This window comes from Hyperolius riggenbachi, chromosome 4 (genome assembly GCF_040937935.1).
Source record: "Hyperolius riggenbachi isolate aHypRig1 chromosome 4, aHypRig1.pri, whole genome shotgun sequence".
NCBI lineage: Eukaryota > Metazoa > Chordata > Amphibia > Anura > Hyperoliidae > Hyperolius > Hyperolius riggenbachi.
In genome coordinates, this window is record NC_090649.1 from 260,612,333 (window position 1) to 260,630,915 (window position 18,583).

Consider the following 18,583-nt stretch of genomic DNA (forward strand, 5'->3'; position numbering starts at 1 on the left):
CGTGATTCACCTAGCCAGGATCCAATGCAGCATACAGTAATTTGACACTACATCGCATCTCCTTCCAGGTCTTTGGCATTCTGTTGCACTGGTAACAGTGCCCCTGCGATTTCATCCCAGGGGACGCTGATATCAGTGTAACAGAATGCCGAAGACCAGGAAGGGGATGCGGTTTAGTCATATTTTGCTGTACTGGATCCCAGTTTTAGGTGAGTCACGCTCCTGCTGCGCATTACCTGCATGTGCCCCCCTTGCAGCTGCTCTCCGGGGGTGAAGCGCTGCCCACTCCTAGAAACGGGCATGACTTCTGGCTGTTTTGCTCCATCCTAGCCACTTTTGCTAAACCATCTCATTATCTTGTTTAAACTGTGGTTTCATAAAATGGCAGCATTTTGCTGGTCACTAGGTGATGAAATTTTGACATTTGGACAAGGTCATAGGACAGTTACTTGTTTTAGAGTGAAAAGCTTTAATTTGGTTAAATGCTTCAGTTGAATAAGACATACCTCTATACTTTTCTAAAAGTAGCAAAGTTACTTTGAAAGCAGTGTTAGGCCCGGTTCACATTAGCGTTCCCTGTCCGGATTCGCCGGGCGGGATCCGGACCGTATACTGTACAAACGGAACGTACGTTCCGCGTAGCAATGCAAAGGCTATGCGGACGTTTACACGCATCCGTTCCGTACAGTACGGAGCCGGACTCCGGACGCTTTTCCAACATGCGCTAAGCAATCGCATAGTTCTAATATCTTCAGCTAGCACTAGGCTAGCTAGCAGTGGTGGTCGGCATCATTAGAGTACGTTTGACCCCCCCCGATCGCCGCTAAATACATTACCCCCTTGGATCCAGTGACCGCGGCAGCCTCTCCGGACAGCTCCGCTCTTCTCTATGGGGAGGATCGAACATGACGTCATGCGCAGACCCGATCCTCCCCATAGAGTGGACCGGAGATGTGGCGGGAGGCTGCACGATCGCTGGATCCAGGGGGGGGGGGGGGGGGGATGTATTTAACGGTGATCGGGGGATCAAACGTAATCTAAGGATGCCGACCACTAGTGCTAGCTGAAGATATTAGAACTATGCGATTGCCTAAAATTATAATGGGGGACTTCTGGGGACATCCGGCGGTATGTCCAACACAGTGTCAGGCATACCGCTAAGGAGGTTAAAGAACAACTGTTAGCCATCATATGCCCCTCCCCCCCCCCACACACACACACAAAAAATACATATGTAAGTAAATAAACGCTTGCTCTACTTACATATCAGTTGTAATGCACTGTCCACGTTTTGGTTTTCTTTTTATTTTCAATTTTTATTATTCTCCTGGCAGGGGCCATCTTGTGCCCTCCAGATTAAAGAACCCCCCCCCCCCTCATCCCCGCATCCCCCTCCTCCCTGCACTGACTCTGAGCACAGCGGGGAGGATAAAGGCAGCTGGCACAGACTCCCCCAATAATGGATCCAAGCGCTGGCGTTCCCATCTATTCTCTGCATTACCGCCAGCGGTAGTGCGGAGAGTATAGAAGGGAACTGCAGCGCCTGGAACCATTATTCCGGGAGTGCGCTGCCTTTATCCTTCCCCAATATTCAACACGGGGAAGAGGGAGAATGTGGCAGTGGCAGAAGGGGGAGCGGACATGCCACTGGAGGAGGGGGGGCAGAGGACAGTGACAGGAGATAGCCTCTGGCCCCCCTCCATGCGCTCTAACAGCGGCTGCGACCACAGCAGACAAGGGGAGACCAGGCGGCCGATGGCAGCGCAGAGAGGTGAATGACAGAGGCTTCAGACAATCAGGCTGATTCAGCATGCCTGTCACTTCTCTTTTGCGTCTGCGTACCATCTTAGAGCCTGGGGGCATGGGGAGAGAAGGAACACAGTAAGATTGATTTTAAAGTTTGGATTTGCCTGGTTAGCATTCTCTTGACTATTGTAACAGCCTGCATTAGAAAATTAATTTTGTATTTAATGCCTAACAGTTACTCTTTAACGGTACCCATACAGTATATGATATTCTCCATAGGTCAAACAGATTAGAGGATCAACTCGATGAACACATTGAATGTAATGAAAATCTAGTCAAAATTACTGCCCTTGTGATCGATGTTTGTATTATAAGCCAAACTTTAACCTTTGGGAAAGGCCTTTCTTATTAATATTGATCAGGGAAAAGGGGCAGGGGAGGTTTGTGTAGAACAGGTGGTAAGCGGTATGCAATTAATGGCAGCATTGCTTTGTACTGAATCTAGAATGTTAGCGGTAGGGGTGATGCAATTGACACTAGACAAACTCCCACTAGAACCTGATCTAATATCTGGTGTATTTTAAGGGTATATTTGAAGGTTTTCGGGTTTAGAGCATGATGGACAGGCTTTGTCCGGAGAGTTCCAGAAAGGTGAGAGAGTTTCCAGGAGGAGTGGAGGTTCTGGGTGGGATGGTACCTGGAGACTAGCATGGAAATGTACCTAGGGCACAGCTTATGTATGCTTTTGTATGGTAGGGTAAGAGATTGAACTGGATCCTTTGGATGATTGGCAGTCTGTTTTTTTGGTTTTTTTTGGTAGGCTGCAAAGGAGGATGTTGCAGTAGTAAATAGGGATGATAAATAGGATGGAAATATTTGAGTTCATGCAGAATTATGTAAATTTTTATGCCAATATATGCAGCTTGAAAATAGACCAATAAATTAAAACCTGGGTGGGACTTGATTGGTCCATTTTCAAGCTGCACATATTTGCATGCAAATTTACATAATTCTGCATGAACTTGGAAATATTTGCATTTCATTGATCATCCCTAATAGTTAATAAGGGAAATTATTTGGGTATGTGAAATGTTTAGGGCACGGGCATGCACAGTAGCCTCTAGTGTAAGGAAGAGATACTTTTGGGGAATATTTTTGAGATGGGAGTAGCAGGAGGAAGTCATATCTCAGAGTCAAATGTTACCTCTAGACAGGAGCTTTAGAAGTTGAGGGTAATAAAGGGAATCTGAAGTGAAAAAAAACTTAAGATATAATGAATTGTATGTGTAGTACAGCTAAGAAATATAAAATTAGTAGCACAGATATGAGTCTCATATTGTTGTCCAGTACAGGAAGAGTTAAGCAACTTCAGTTGTTATCTATGCAAAAGAGCTTCTCTGAGCTCCCCAACCCAACTTGGGTTGGCTACAGTGCTGTTTTCTGAAAGCACGTATCTCAACCTATCTCTCAAGGTTTGTTGTTTGTTTAAGATTTTACTGCAAGAAAGTTCAAAGGGTTGTTAGCTATGCTCTCTTTTATAGTTTAAAGAGAAACTCCAGCAAAAATGACGTAATGAAAAAAGCGCTTAATTTTTACAATTTATGAATGATTTAGTCAGTGTTTGCCCATTGTAAAATCATTCCTCTCCCTGATTTACATTCTTACATGTATCACATGGCAACATCTTTACTGGTGGCAGGTGATGCCTGTGGAAAGAGATGATACATCTTTGGCAGTTGGAAACAGCTGTTATTTCCCACAATGCAACAAGGCTCCCACAGTGTGATGTCAGGACTATAGTCATGACATCACACTGTGGGAGAGGTTTCACTACAATATCAGCCATACAGAGCCCCCTGATGATCCGTTTGAGAAAAGGAAAAGATTTCTCATGGGAAAGGGGGCATTAGCGTGACAGCGTGCAGGGGGGGCTTTGAAGGAAATGAACTAGCAACAGAGGCTGGGCTCTATAGACAGACCCAGCCTCTGTATATGGATTGCGATGGAAGAACCCCGCCTTGGGTTCTCTTTAAAATACAGAGTGTAGTGTGTAAACTGCAAATATTAGAGAATTATGCAATATTGTAAAAAAAAAAAAAATAACTGATACTAAAAATACGCGACTGTTGTGTTTGCTACAAATGTTGAATATATGAATAATCAGTACTACACATACAATTATATCATACATTTTTTTTTCCGGTTCAGTGTCACTTTAAGGGGTTTTGTACATTTATAGTAACTCTATAGTAACATCTATAGTATTATTTGCACCACGAGTCACAGATTCATACATATAAGCGCTGCCTTGATGTTCAGTTCTACATGAGAATAGCAGTACCATCGAGTTACAGGGACGTTGATAAATCTGGGCTGAATGATTTTTCTTAAGCATAACTTGCGCTGGTCACGGTTACAATCTGTAAATGCCACATTCTAAAACAATTTGAGTCTTCACTTATTTATATGGTGCACTTTGGGCTATTTCTGAATAACTTTGGTGTTGACATTTGCTTCTGACAAAGTGCATGGAGTGGAGTGTGTTTTAGTTTAATAGTTAATGGTGCTATGTAATTTTAAAGATAAATGTACTCTAACGTCACTAAAATGCGTACTTCAAATAGTACACACAACATATGAAAGAAAATACTTTTGGGAATTAGAATTGTCAAGCACCTCACAGCCAGGTTTTTACTCCTGTAGGATTTATTTCTAGTTATCCATTAAAAGCACGGCTTCCTAGCTATAACTAAAGGCAGAGTCCAGCCTCAGATCAAAATATTCCATCTTCTAACTTAGTGAGAAGACTGCCCAAATGCTGCTTTTGTGTGAAGAGGCTTTTGCAGATAAAAAAATCTTGTTTTAAAGTAAACTTGAAGTGAGAGGTGTACTGTGTATATAGAGGCTGCCATATTTATTTCCATGTCATCAATAACCGTTGCCTGGCAGTCTTACTTACCATTCTGGCAGATTTTTGTCTGAAACCTCTGATCTGCATGCTAGTTAAAGCTCTGTGTCCAAAAGTATTCTAGACAGAGAGTCAGCAGGACAGCCAGGTAATTTGTATTGTTTAAAATAAAACAAATATGGCAGCCTCCACATCCTTCTCACTTTAGGTTTCCTTTAAGTGCGTGTCCTGTGTCCTAAAGAAGTTAAGTTGTCATTAAGTGCCTGTAGCTTGGCTCAGCATCATTATGCTTTTCAGACTGCAGGGGGTGCTCTTGAGATTACAGTCTGTAGTACAGGAAGTTGCTGATGAAGGGACATTGACTGGATCAATTAAAAATGTTTTAACTTCAGGTAACCAAGTAGCTTATGCAGCTATGTAAAAACATATTATTCCTGTACAGTTGTAGGACACACTGATGTAACTCCCAATTGTCCTAAGTAGAGTAAGTCCTTTTGGTACTAGATCCCACTGTCCCTCTCTACTTCTTGCCCCTCTTTTAGGTCTGATGTAAAAGTCTAAGCTTCTTTGATAAAATGCTGAAGTACTTTATTCTGACCCTTTAAATTAATTCCTTAGTTTGAAATGCTAATACAAAGGGCAAGGTCGGAATTGTCTCTTTAGTCAGCTCCAGCAGAGCCAGCATGAGCTCTTTAGTCAGCCTGCTGCTTTTCAGGTGTGGTGTTTATTGGTTGTGTCATGTATTCACATCATGTAAAAGATGTAGTAGAGCAGATGACCCCTCCTTGGGGCACTTCAATGTACCACCTTCTCCACACAGTCACAGAGCAGCCAGTTTGTGGTCAGTGATGAATAGGCTTCTTTTGCTTCCATGCCAAATGCCTTACACATTCTGAAACACATGGTAGTGAGTGTTCTGCAGAACTGCTTCAGAATTTTTAGTTGGGGCTATTACCTGTGGACCCTGAACAACAAGAGACAGAGGGACAAAGAGATATAATGCACTGAAACCAACTTAAACTTTCATCTTGGGAAGAGGAGACCGATTGGTAAGAGGAGACCGATTAGAAAAAAAAAAGAATTCTGTGGATCAGTTTCCGTGGACAGTCCATCAAAAGCCATTCCTCAATACAGAGAACACAGATATGCACATAGATATCACTTCCTAGCGCTTAATGCAGTTTTGACTATGGACTGGAGGTGGATGTGGGAGATGACAAGGTACCTGACAGACCGAACATGAACAGCAACAAAATGCTGAGAGAGACAGTACACTGTTCATAAGTAAAACGGGCCTAAAGCAGCGGAATCCAGTTGGAGTTGCAGCATGCCATCTATCAACAGAGGTAGTGGGTATGTCCACAGGAATTTTGACGAGAAGATGGTCCAGTGGAGCTTGCAAAACATGTTTTAGAAGCGAGTGCTTGCCATGCTGCTAGAAAAGTGTGTCCAAGGCTGTTGGAGGGGTGGTGATCGAAAGATACATGCTCCAGTCAACAAGCAATGGTTACTACGTGGACCTCAGAGCCAGGCTAGGATCTTAGATGTCTTCTGCAGCCATGAGTGCATTCCACTACTTAGCTGCAGCACATTTCAGGTGTCTGAAGGAGCATACATTTTCAAAATTAAAGCAGACCTGAAGAGATTTAAAAAAAAAAGTTTCATTTAAAAGTAATCCGAGATAAACTTTTACTCATTGCATAATTGTGTTACCTTCATATAGTTTATGGGGCATTCCTCAAGCCAAGTACTTTTTTTTCATTTTAATACTCTTATTCCCTATAAACTTATCAAGCCTCGCCCACAGCTTTTCCAGAGTGCCTTGGTCTTTAAACCCGCAGCTGAACTCTGGTCCCCTACCTTTTGTGTCCCTACTTCTCCCTCTCGATTGCAAGTCTTCGGCAGGTTCCTCCTCCTTGTGTCGCCTACCTATTCACGCACCTCCATTACCCTAAACCCATCCTATGGATCTGAGTGAACTCAACTTACCTAATCTGCATGCAACCATCCAGTAACAAAGCCTTTCCTGTACTCATACTATCTGGTTTGCATGTATTCTTGTATTGTCTTATTGCTGTATGTCACCCCTAAATATCGTCTGTAACCATAATGAATGTCCAGCGCAGCGTAATATGTTGGCGCTTTAGAAATACAATAAATAAATAAATAAAATAAATCTACTCCTCATAAACACAGAAAATACAATGTATTCAAATAAGCAAATTAACAGCTGTATTGTACAAACCTGCCACCATGTGGCAATAAAGTGCTAAATGTTTACTTACATAATAATATGCTAAATACCAAAATAATTATTAATATAAGACTAGAAACTATTATAACACTAAAATGAGTAAACATAAGTTGCATGAACTAAAGATGAATCCCTTACAAGTAGCATTTACTATATCAATAATATAAGTTATTTATGTGCTGCTCCAAAATGTATGCAATACTGTTGTGCAAAGACACGCAGTCAAATAATAATCAAAACAGTCAAGTAATAACTCAACATTCAAATGGCTATTACGCCCTCAGTATAATTGAACACCAGGTAGCTATGTAGAGGCAAGGGGGAGTGAAGCAGATTACCAGTCTAGGATCAGCTTGAAGAGAAATTTGACTTTTTGAGTTTTTTTTAGGGTGGTATTGATGTTATGGAGCAAAGCCTTCCAAGCTGCTGTAAAATGTCCCAGCCTGTTACCTGGTTATGTGGCGAGCTTTCCATGTCATTTGAAAGCATTTGGCTGCAGTAGTTGCTCTCCAGAGACCCTAGTATTGAAGTAGAATTTTCTGTTCATCATTGCTGCAGAAGTTCAAAATCAATCCAATTTGTATCCCAAACATTTAGACCTGTGCAGGTGAATTGCTCATGAATTAATCAGTGGCATGATCTGCACGATTGCATTTGACAAGTGACTATTTATGCAAACCTAACTTTGAGACTTGTGAAACTCTGAGGAAACTCATACAAACATCTGAGTAGTCAATAGAAAACATTGAGGATGATTTACATAAAGTTATAAATGTGTTAAGGCATATTTTAACTCTTTCAACGGAATATTTCAGGAATACAGTTATTTCAGGTTGAGAACTTTCTGCAGTAGAAAAATTGTGTTAATCTATGCGTGAAATTGCACATAAATTATCTTATTTGGAATTGCAGAATAATTCAGAACACCTTTTCAGATGCTGCCAGAGTGTTTTCCATGTGTGACTTATAAAAATAACTTAGAAGACCCCTAAAGTGCAAGTAATATGGAGGCTGCCATATTTATTTATTATTTAAATAATACCAGTTTCTTGGCAGTCCTGCTGATATCTTTGGCTGCAGTAGTGTCTGAATAACATTCCTGAAACAAGCATGAGGCTAATCCAGTCAGACTTCAGTCAGAATAACACCTGATCTGTGTGCTTGTTCAAGGTCTGTGGTTAAAAGTATTAGAGGAAGTGGATCAACAGGACAGCCAGCCAATTTGCATTTTTTGAAGTGTACCCGAGGCAATATGTGACGTAATGAGATAAAGATGTGTATGTACAGTACAAGACAATAACCGGGCTGTTTTACTTGCTTTATTTTGCTGCCTGAAAGAGTTAATTTCTAGGCATGGAAGTGGCAGCTTCTGTCTTGTTGGGTACCTTGTTGGTAATATAGTAAACATCACTGATAAGAAAATTACAGCCATAAAGGTTTTCCTGGCAGAATACAAGGGAGGGAGGGAGAATTAAAAAAAAACATGAACTATTGACCTTTTTCTAACTCTGGGACAATTAATAGGCTGCCATTGAGTAGAGACGGTAAATTATTCAACCTACTTGTTGAACTTTAATGTTTAAATATGGGATACTTGAAAAAAAAAGTCATTTTTTGGTGTAGGAGGATAAATATAATTGTTTATCCCATCAGTTTATTTTCACCTCGGGTTCACTTTAAAAAAAAAAATGTCAGCCTTAATATCTCTCTCATTTCAGGTGTGCTTTAAGACCTCCAGAAAGCAGGTGTTACTGTGCGGCGTCAAAGGACAATAGGGCTGTTCAAAAAGTTGCTGTCTAATCTGCTATTGGCGTGTGTGTGTGTGTGTGTGTGTGTGTGTGTGTGTGTGTGTGTGTGTGTGTGTGTGTATACATGTTAGTGTTATGTGTAAGATACATATTACCCATTAAATCACCCTGCATGTGCAATTAGATAAATGTACCAGACTGCATTACAGTCATGGAGGACTATGGCCTGTTCTAGGCAGAAAACTGAGAAACCTAATTCTTATTTAGCTGAGAGGAAGGCTGAGCTGTGCATGTGACTGTCTCCTCATATACAACAGATTTAAAGTAACAGATTTAAGGTAATGTATGAAAAATCCTTTGTGATGTACGCACCTGAGGGGGGTGCCTTTTTTACAATAAGAATGCAATATCACTTTAAGAATTAGCTACAGACTTTCAACAGTGTTTGTTTGGAGTCATTCTAGAACCTTCCATTTGTTTTTCTGCAGATAGCTCATGGTGGATTTTTGACATATGGTAAGTTTTGAATTATGTTGAGAGTCTTGTTGTAGAAGCCATCCCTTGGACACAATTTGCTGATTTTTAGTGGAATCCATTCATCCCTCAACTGATTGAGTGTTTCCTACAGTATGTCAGTGACTGTTATACAATCCCAAAACATGGTTGTTGGTGTTTTTCTTTTTCTTCCTCCATCAAATCATATTTTTTTACATAAAAACAAACACGTGCTCGGGCCAGATATGTATTTTCAAAAAAGACATCTGTCTCGTTTAGATATTGTCTTGCATACTTTAAATGTTGAGTTTTGTGATGAGATGACAAGTAAGACTTTTTTCCTATGACTCTTCCATGCACTCCATGTTTGTGTGAGCAACAATGCATCCCATAATGGTGCAGCATTATTTCTGTGTCGGCCAGCCCTAGATATGAGTTTTTGTCTTACAGACCAACTTCCAAGCAGTTCCCACTATATATCTTTACCTTGAGTGTTCAGATCTTGCTTTCACTTCCTCGGCTCCCCTTAAAATTGCAAACATTTTAAATGTATGTGTAAGCATGTGTATAATGCAATTTTTTCAGAGTAAAATGTACTGGAAATGTATTTTTTCCTATGTCACTGTCACTTACAGTACATTGTAAAATTCTGACAGAGTTGACAGGTTTTGGGCTAGTCCATCTCCTCAATGGGGATTCCCAGGGGTTTTATTTGTATTTTCAAAAGCACTTACTTGAACAGCAGTTGCTCAGTCCAACTGCCAAAGCAGGTTCTGAGTAGGGAGGCTGGTTGGCATCTTTGCATAGATTCTTCCCATTGAGTGCTTTTGTAGAGAATAAAACTTGAGAACCCCTTATAAAGAGATGGACTAGTCCAAAACCTGTAGATCTGTGAGATTTGTACTGCCTTCTATAAGTGACAGCTACATAGACGAAATTTTAATTTATGGTGCATTTTACACCAGGAGAAATGTACTTCTTATAAGTATGTGCACACATATTTTATACTTTACAATTTTTCATGATAGTGGCCATTTAAACTGCCATTTATTGTTGACACTAAGGACAGTAAAAATCCTGGGTTGGAAGTGTTTTGTCATCTGTTGCAACCTTCCCTTTCTTTGCAGACATCAACTAGCTTTGTGTTCAGATTCACACTCTGTTACAACAAACAGGAAAAAATAAGGGTTTCTGTGATGCATAAAATATTAAGTAAATCAATCAGTTGTATTGGTAAGAGGATACAGTAAGTACATCAAAACGGATTTCTCCTGTATTATTAAAAACCCTTTCCTAAGAGTAGACCCGAGATACCCAATTTCCCTCAGAGCAGTATAGCATCAACCGTATTCATAGAAGTAGAAGAAGCAACTATGGGGCTGATGCATAAACCAGGGTTATGCTGTAATGCATGTTTTTTTCCCCATAGATTAAGGCTCCATCTTTAGTGCCGAATTCCTCTGGCTGGAAAGTGTGTTATTTTTTTCATGTTTCAGTTGCACAATTGTTTATTTACATAAACAAATAAGCTAAAATGACTCTACGTGTGAATAGAATGACAGCAATACAAAGTTTTACATTCATGCTTTGGTTTACTTAAATGACCTCTGTCATGAAAATCTTAACATTTAAAATACATTTTAACATATACAAATAAGAAGCATGTTTCTTCCAGAGTTAAATGAGCCATACATTAATTTTCTGCTATGTTGTTGTCACTTACAATAAGTAGTACAATAAGTAGTAGAAATCTGACATTACCGACAGATTTTGGATTTGCCCATCTCCTCACTTAGTGAATGGCACTGTCCAACTGCCAAAAAAAGTGTATGGTGAGCAGGGTGGCTGTCCGGCTTCTTTGTATAAATCTTTTTCAGGGAATGTCTTTATAAAGGATAAAGGCCATGCTGAGAATCCCCCATGAAGAGGTGGACTAACCCAAAATCTGTCTGTAATGTCAGATTTCTACTATTATTATTATTTAGTATTTATATAGCGCTGACATCTTCCGCAGCGCTTTACAGAGTGTAAATAGTCTTGTCACTAACTGTCCCTCAGAGAAGCTCACAATCTAATCCCTACTATAGTGATGTCTATGTGTGTATTGTGTAGCATATATATTGTACTCTAGGGCCATATGTACTGTAAGTGACAGAAACGTAGAAGAAAAGTAATTTATGGCTCATTTTACTCTGGAAGAAATGTACTTCTTATTTGTATGTGTTTTAAATTTTAAGATTTTCGCAACAGTTCCTCTTTAAAACATATACCGGTATTTGGAAGACCTAACCCTAACTGTTTGCCATGACTTTCCATCTTCACTGGAGATTAATTATAGCACATTCTGAGAAGTGAGTTAGGACCCCTTGTAGGAGCTTTGGCACCATTTCTGAGGAGCTTAGAAATAGTAAGGAGGTTTAGCAGGTAATTTGTCTAGCTCAGGGATATGTAACATGGTTATAGGACTGTGAATGTGGGTGAAAGAATAAGAGAGTGCTGCATGCAGTGAGGTGTATCGCAGCCGCCTGTGCGCCACAAAAACACACTATAAGATGCCCTTTATTGTTTTAATGGGAAATTGTTTTTAAATGTGTGTGGCAGTTTAGACATCTCTGTACATACAATTGTCACCTCATAAAGTTTTGCATGAACTTTCACAAAATTGCACATTTTGCAATTAAATGTACAGATAATTTATGAATAAATAATCATAAACTGCAGGTTTATGTGGCTTGTAATCAAAAACCAAATTCATTAGAGGCCAATGAACACCAATGGAATGCTATTAAAGTGGACCTGAACTCTTGCACAGGACAGAAGAGGGTTTAGCTTGTTTAATTCCCCCTCATTTGTGTCTAATCACAAGTTGATTGTGGTTGTAATTTGAACTCTCCTCTGTGTCACATGACTGCCATGGCAGATGAGCTCATTTGAAAGCACAGGATGTTAACAATATGCCTGCTTCCATGAATCAGGAAGTAGAAACCGTGAAGATATATTTTAGGATTTGTTTCAGCTGTAACAAAGAAATGTTTTTTGTTTAACGGTTATTAAGCTGTTGTGTATCTTTTAGAGCAGAGAGGATGTTCTGAATTCAAGTCCACTTTAATGTCTGCTACATTTATTGTCATAGGATATAAATCCACAATGTAAGGAGTGCCAACTGGGAACTTGGTAGACCAGTTATGCATGTGTGAAAAAAGATGCCATGATGAAGCACACCTTCGATGTTTACAAGATGGTCCATGGCTGAGCTGTGTTCTGGTATAGAGGAGGGAAAGCCAGTATGCACACAATGGTGATTTCTGCTCATCAATGGGGAGATTCAGACTACATCAGCCAGCAGTGTCTAAAGGAACGTATTGTTAAGATCAATCTGTCATTAGGGGTGGTCAATAAGATGGAAGTAATTATGCATATTTTTGTATGCAAATTTATGTAGCTTGAAAATGGACCGATCGAATCCCGACAAGGTGGAATTCATTTGCTCCATTTTCGAGCTTCTTACATTTGCACAATCCTACATCAACTCGGAATTATTTGGATCCCAATGGCCATCCATATCTGTTATGACTGCATTTGGCTCACAGCTGTAGGTAAAGAGCCAAGATTTTCTAATGGTTTACTATTTCTTTAAGAGCTAGTATCATCTTAAAGCAATGAGTACAGTTGTAAATTACATGCAGTTGGCTAATTGAAGGGATACTGAGCAGTTTAAAAAAAACAGAATTGTACTTACCTGGGGCTAACTCTAGCCCGCCGTAGGCCGCGAGGTCCCCCGGCATCCTCCTGGCTCCTCTCCCGATCTCGATTGTGGCCTTGTTAATTGGCGACTTCCAGCTGAAGTTGCCACTACAAGTCCCAGCCGCGCACGATATGCATCATCAAGCCAGGCGCTACACGTCATCATGCTGGCCGACGTGAGAGTCCTGCACATTGCGGTTCTCTAACTCTGAACCGCGCATGTGCAGGACTCTCCCGCCGGCCGGTGTGATGACGTGTAATGTGCGCAGTGGGGACTCATAGTGGCGACTTCAGGAGGAAATCTCCAATTAACAGAGCCACTAGCGGGACCAGGAGAGGAGCCAGGAGGACGGCGGGGGACTTCACGGCCTACGGTGGGCTGGGGGAAGCCTGAGGTAGGTACCAGTTCTATTTTTTTTACCTGCTCAGTATCCCTTTAAACAGATATTATTTATCAAATTGTGTTATATTAAACCAGGCTTGCTTGATAAAAGTTAATTTGCTGGAAAATGTCCTGCTTCTACACTATTTTTTCCCTGTGTGGACAGTTATTACCAGTACGTGTAAGTCCAACAGACATAGACCTTAGAATAAAGGTGACCACACATAATATAATAAAAGATTTGATTTTCCAGTTTTTATCTATATAAGTCGATCGTGTGTGGCTGATTTTTCTGATCATTTTTTTAATGAAAATCGAATGGTGTAGGATAGATTGTAAATTAGTTAAAGGGGCACTACAGCGAAAATCTGTAAAATTTAAAATATGTGCAAACATATACAAATAAGAAGTACATTTTTTCCAGAGTAAAATGAGCCATAAATTACTTCTTCCCTATGTTGCTGTCACTTACAGTAGGCAGTAGAAATCTGACAGAAGTGACAGGTTTTGGACTAGTCCATCTCTTCATAGGGGATTCTCAGCAAGGTTTTTATTCTTTATAAAGATATTCCCTAAAAAGGATTTAAACAATGATGCTGGCCAGCTTCCCTGCTCGCTACACAGTTTTTTGGCAGTTGGAAGGAGCAACTGCCATTCACTAAGTCCTTTTGAAAATAAATATATCCCTAAAGGTCCGTACACACGCCTGATCAAAGGCAACGACGGGTCCGTCATCACCTCCTGCTGGGCGTGTTTTCAGCAGACAGTACAGCGTGTGTACAGTCTGTCGGTGGACTGATAAGGCTGTTTCTGAGCGATCCGCCCGGCGGAGAATCCCCTATAAAGAGACGGACTAGTCCAAAACCTGTCACTTCTGTCAGATTTCTACTACCTACTGTAAGTGACAGCAGCATAGATGAAAAGTAATTTATGGCTCATTTTACGCTGGAAAAAATGTACTTCTTATTTGTGTATGTTTGCACATATTTTAAATTTTACAGTTTTCGCTGTAGTGTCTTTAATTTATAGACTTACGCATTTTTTTTCAAAGTTTTCTGTGATTTTTCTTCACATTTGAGCAAAAGTGAATCACTTGTTATACATTGGTCAAATGTTTCAAATGTTACAATTACAAAAATTGATTGTAATTCTTGAATTGAAAATAATTATAAAAAAGTACTTAAAGAGAGTCTGAAGCGAGAATAAATCTCGCTTCAGACCTCATAGATAGCAGGGGTATGTGTGCCCCTGCTAAAATGCCGCTATCCCGCGGCTTAACGGGGGTCACTTCACCCCCAAATCCCCTCCATGCAGCCGGGGAGCGCTTCCACATTGGGGCAGGGCTAACCGCCGCAGCCCTGCCTCAAGCGCGTCTATCAGACGCGTACCTCCGCCTCTCCCCTGCCCCTCTCAGTCTTCCTTCACTGAGAGGGGCGGGGGAGAGGCGGCGATGCGCGTCTGATAGACGTGACTAGAGGCAGGGCTGCAGCCGTTAGCCCTGCCTCCAGGAAGAAAAAATGTCATGACCAAGTCTACGACCAAGTTTTGTGGGGGGGGGGGTTGGGGGTGAAGGGACCCCCGTTTAGCCGCGGGATAGCGATTTATCGCTCTCTCTTTAAGGGGTAATTCTAAAACTGTTATAAATGTTGAAGCTTTTTATAGAGAGAAAACAACTTGAAAGGGGCAGTAAACCATAGTAACGATTCTGCATTATGGCTTTTAACTGAAATCTGGTTGCTGTAGGTTACTTGCTTAATTGCATCATCTTTGTTTTTTGCACTTCTTTTTTTTTTTTTTATAAATATTTGCGAATTGTAACATTGGGCCTTATTTATCAGAAGTGTCTAAAAGAAAGTGTGTGTGTTAACCACTCAGATGTATCCTTTCATTTTTAAAATGCCCTTAAAAAAATCAACACCTCCAGTTTCCTTTCAGACACAGGTGATAAATGAAACCTATTAATGGTATATTAACGTTACAGTTGCCTAAACATGAATTTAAAAGAAGTGTTCTTCTGTTTTAGTTGGCTGTGAGGTGGCTGGAGCATAACTGCCGTTACCAATACATTGATGAATTGCTGCAGTATGTACGTTTTGGCCTCATGGATACAAATACACTTCACACTGTCACCCTGTCTCATCCTTTGATCCAAAGCAGTGAGAAGGCAACAGCACTCATAAACGAAGCCTTGGAATACCATGACAATATCTATGCACAGCCAGTATGGCAGACAATACGGACCAAGCCACGCTTTCAGTCCAACACACTTTACACTGTGGGAGGTAAGAAGCGAGAGGTCTGCAAAGTCCGGGAGTTAAGATACTTTAATCCTGTTGATCAGGATAATGTTCATATAGCGGGAATTGCTAACTGGAGTGAGCTGACACCTATGCCAGTTGGACGGAGTCACCACTGCGTAGCTATCATGGGGGACTTCCTGTTTGCTGCAGGGGGAGAAGTGGAGCATGCCACTGGTCGAACTTGTGCTGTAAGGACGGCTTGCCGATACGATCCTCGAAGCAATACGTGGATTGAAATTGCTCCAATGAAAAACTGTCGAGAGCATTTTGTATTGGGGGCACTGGATAATTACCTTTATGCAGTAGGTGGTAGGAGTGAACTCCGACAAGTGTTACCTTCTGTTGAACGGTACTGTCCAAAGAAGAACAAGTGGACTTTTGTACAATCTTTTGACAGGTCTCTTTCATGTCATGCTGGTTGTGTAGCGGATGGCCTACTCTGGATATCAGGTCAGTGAGCATAAATACTTCAATATGTCCATTTTATACATATCAGTGTGATATACAGAGTGTTTCAACATTTGACAAGCTAGCTACAGAGGTGGACACAATTTATAAGACTGTTATAATGACTGAGTCATGTTTAAAATCACTTGTTCTTTTAGTTTGTTTATGTGATATATAGTAGCAGGATATAGAGATGCATGGAAAGATTTCTAACACAGCTGGCCAATACATGCCTAAGCAACAGTGATAGGAATTATCCTTTCATGTAAATCTGCACAGTCTAGGAGAATGCATACAGTATATCAAAGCTTCTAGCTGCTAGTCGATTAAAGTACAACTAAACCCCATTTTGAACAAGACCTGCACACAAAGCAATTGTATTGATTTTAGTTAAGTTTAACTGCTTGCCGACCGCGTCACGCCTATGGGCGTGGCCACGGCGGCAGCCCCAGGACCGCCTAACGCCGATCGGCGTACAGTCCTGGGGCAGCAGTTTGCAAGAGATCGTGCGCAGGCTGCGCGCGCATCTCCTGCTCAGGGGCGGAGCTCCGCCCCACCTTCAGTCTCCGAGCGGCGATCGCCGCTCGGGAGACTGTTAGACGGCGTGATCACAGTCTGTTTACATGTACAGCGCTGCGATCACGGCTGTCCCCCTGGGAGACCTGAAGGTGATCGGCTGTCATAGGCTGAAGCCTATGACAGCTGATCACTGTGACTGGCTGGCGAAGGGAGCAGAATAAAAATAATAAAAAAAAATAGTACAATTTATAAAAAAAAAAAAAAAATAAACACAGGGGGAGCGATCAGACCCCACCAACAGAGAGCTCTGTTGGTGGGGAGAAAAGGCGTGGGAAATCACTTGTGTGCTGAGTTGTGCGGCCCTTAAAGCTGCAGTTGCCCATTTTACATAAAATGGCCTGGTCACTAAGGGGGTTTAACACTGCAGTCCTCAAGAGGTTAAGTATTATCGCTAGAATTGAACTCTTCAAATGTAAAACCCATCAAGTAAGGGCAGGTTCACACGGCCAACTGCCAGGTATCCCGCGGCGTATTGGTCGGCATTTATCTGCAAGTGTGCAGAAAAGCATTTGGCGGCTTTCTGTGGTGATCAGCGTTTTTCACCCACACGGGGGACACGGAGATGTGGTGTTAAGCAACCCTGGAAACTGCATGTTGCAAATGTTGCAATTGCAAAAAATTGGGATCGGAACGTGTATTCACGCAAACAGAACAAGCGCTGCCATTAACTTGAACGGGCAGTACTTAACCAATGAGAGCCGCAGCCAACAGAAAACTACCTGCCATTGCCCGTGTGAACCAGGCCTAACTTTGCTTGCCTGAAGCTGTGCACCTGTAAATGCAGACCAAAGAACTGTCTCAGAAGTTCCTGTCGCCAGATTTCCATTCTATAATTGCTTACCACCTTCTTCACATAAACTACAAGTCCACTTCCTCATACAGGAAACACCTGGCTTCTACTATAATGAAGGGATACTGGAATATACACTGTATAGGCATGTTTATTGTTTCAATCTGAATTACATTGACTTCTTGTTGTGATAATGATATGTAATACATTGATTATTTAGTATGCATGTGTAGCATATACAGCATAAATTGTGTTTATGTCTATGTGGAAAGAACTAGAGTTTGTAGAAGAGTGAAAATATATCAGTTGCGTGCAGTGCTATTCTCATCACACTATGGCAGTGATCTGCAAAGTTGGCTCTCCAGCTGTTAAGGAACTACAAGTCCCAAAATGCATTTGCCTTTATGAATCATGACAATGGCTGTCAGACTACCACAATGCATTGTGGGACTTGTAGTTCCCTAACAGCTGGAGAGCCAAGTTTGCAGATCACTGCACTATGGTATGGCTGACTGGGTTGCTTTGTTCTAGCTGAAATGTCTGACTTAGCCACTGGATGGCAGAGTAAGCTTATGCAGCCAGCCACTGCCAGTAAAAGCATTGCATAGCAATGTCATTCAGTTTCTAATGGATCTTACAATGACCCTGCTCTGCAAATAACCAATCAGCACTCAACTAGATTTCAATTATTGCGTCACTGGCTCCTTACTCTAGCAGAACATTAATATAAAAAGGTTGTTGTTTTATTTTTACATTTCTAAAGTGGCATTGCGCAACCCATTTTAATAACATATTGATGATTGGGATATTTTTTTCCTGATCACAGGTGTTCACCACATATCTTTGCTTTTGTAAATAAGGCACATTGTTTACAAAAGTACTGGTGACAACTGGACAGAAATAATAGAGTGGATAGAAAGAATTAATAATGTAAGGATATTGAAGCCATAGCAATATTTTAGAAGACACACAGCAACTTCTTTATTATCAGCACAGGCACAAATATATTGCACTCTTGATCAGTGTGTTTTGCCTTCTTAGAACACAAGGAATTTACAATTATTCAGCTTTAAGTGAACATCTGTGGTTACCCACAATGCACTGCTAATGAATATGCAAATTATGTATCTATGCCCCAGAAGCCAGCTTACATCCAGAATCGCTGGTGTATAGTAACACTATAGCGTTGA

At 41.0% G+C, this 18,583-nt stretch overlaps 1 protein-coding gene across 19 annotated transcripts in view; it reads left to right on the forward strand.

Annotated features, from left to right (window-relative positions):
• Nucleotides 1-18,583, forward strand: part of KLHL32 (kelch like family member 32) — a 494,024-nt gene that overhangs the window by 426,216 nt on the left and 49,225 nt on the right. For 15 of the 19 annotated variants that reach the window (XM_068231188.1, XM_068231189.1, XM_068231186.1 and 12 more), the window contains one exon: nt 15,301-16,027. The exons of 2 other annotated variants lie outside the window; for them this stretch is intronic. In XM_068231188.1, the coding sequence (XP_068087289.1) occupies nt 15,301-16,027 (727 nt within the window). Of the gene's footprint in view, nt 1-8,626; nt 8,704-15,300; nt 16,028-18,583 lie in introns of those variants that run through there. 2 more of the 19 variants (XM_068231202.1, XM_068231204.1) reach the window with 2 other exon arrangements.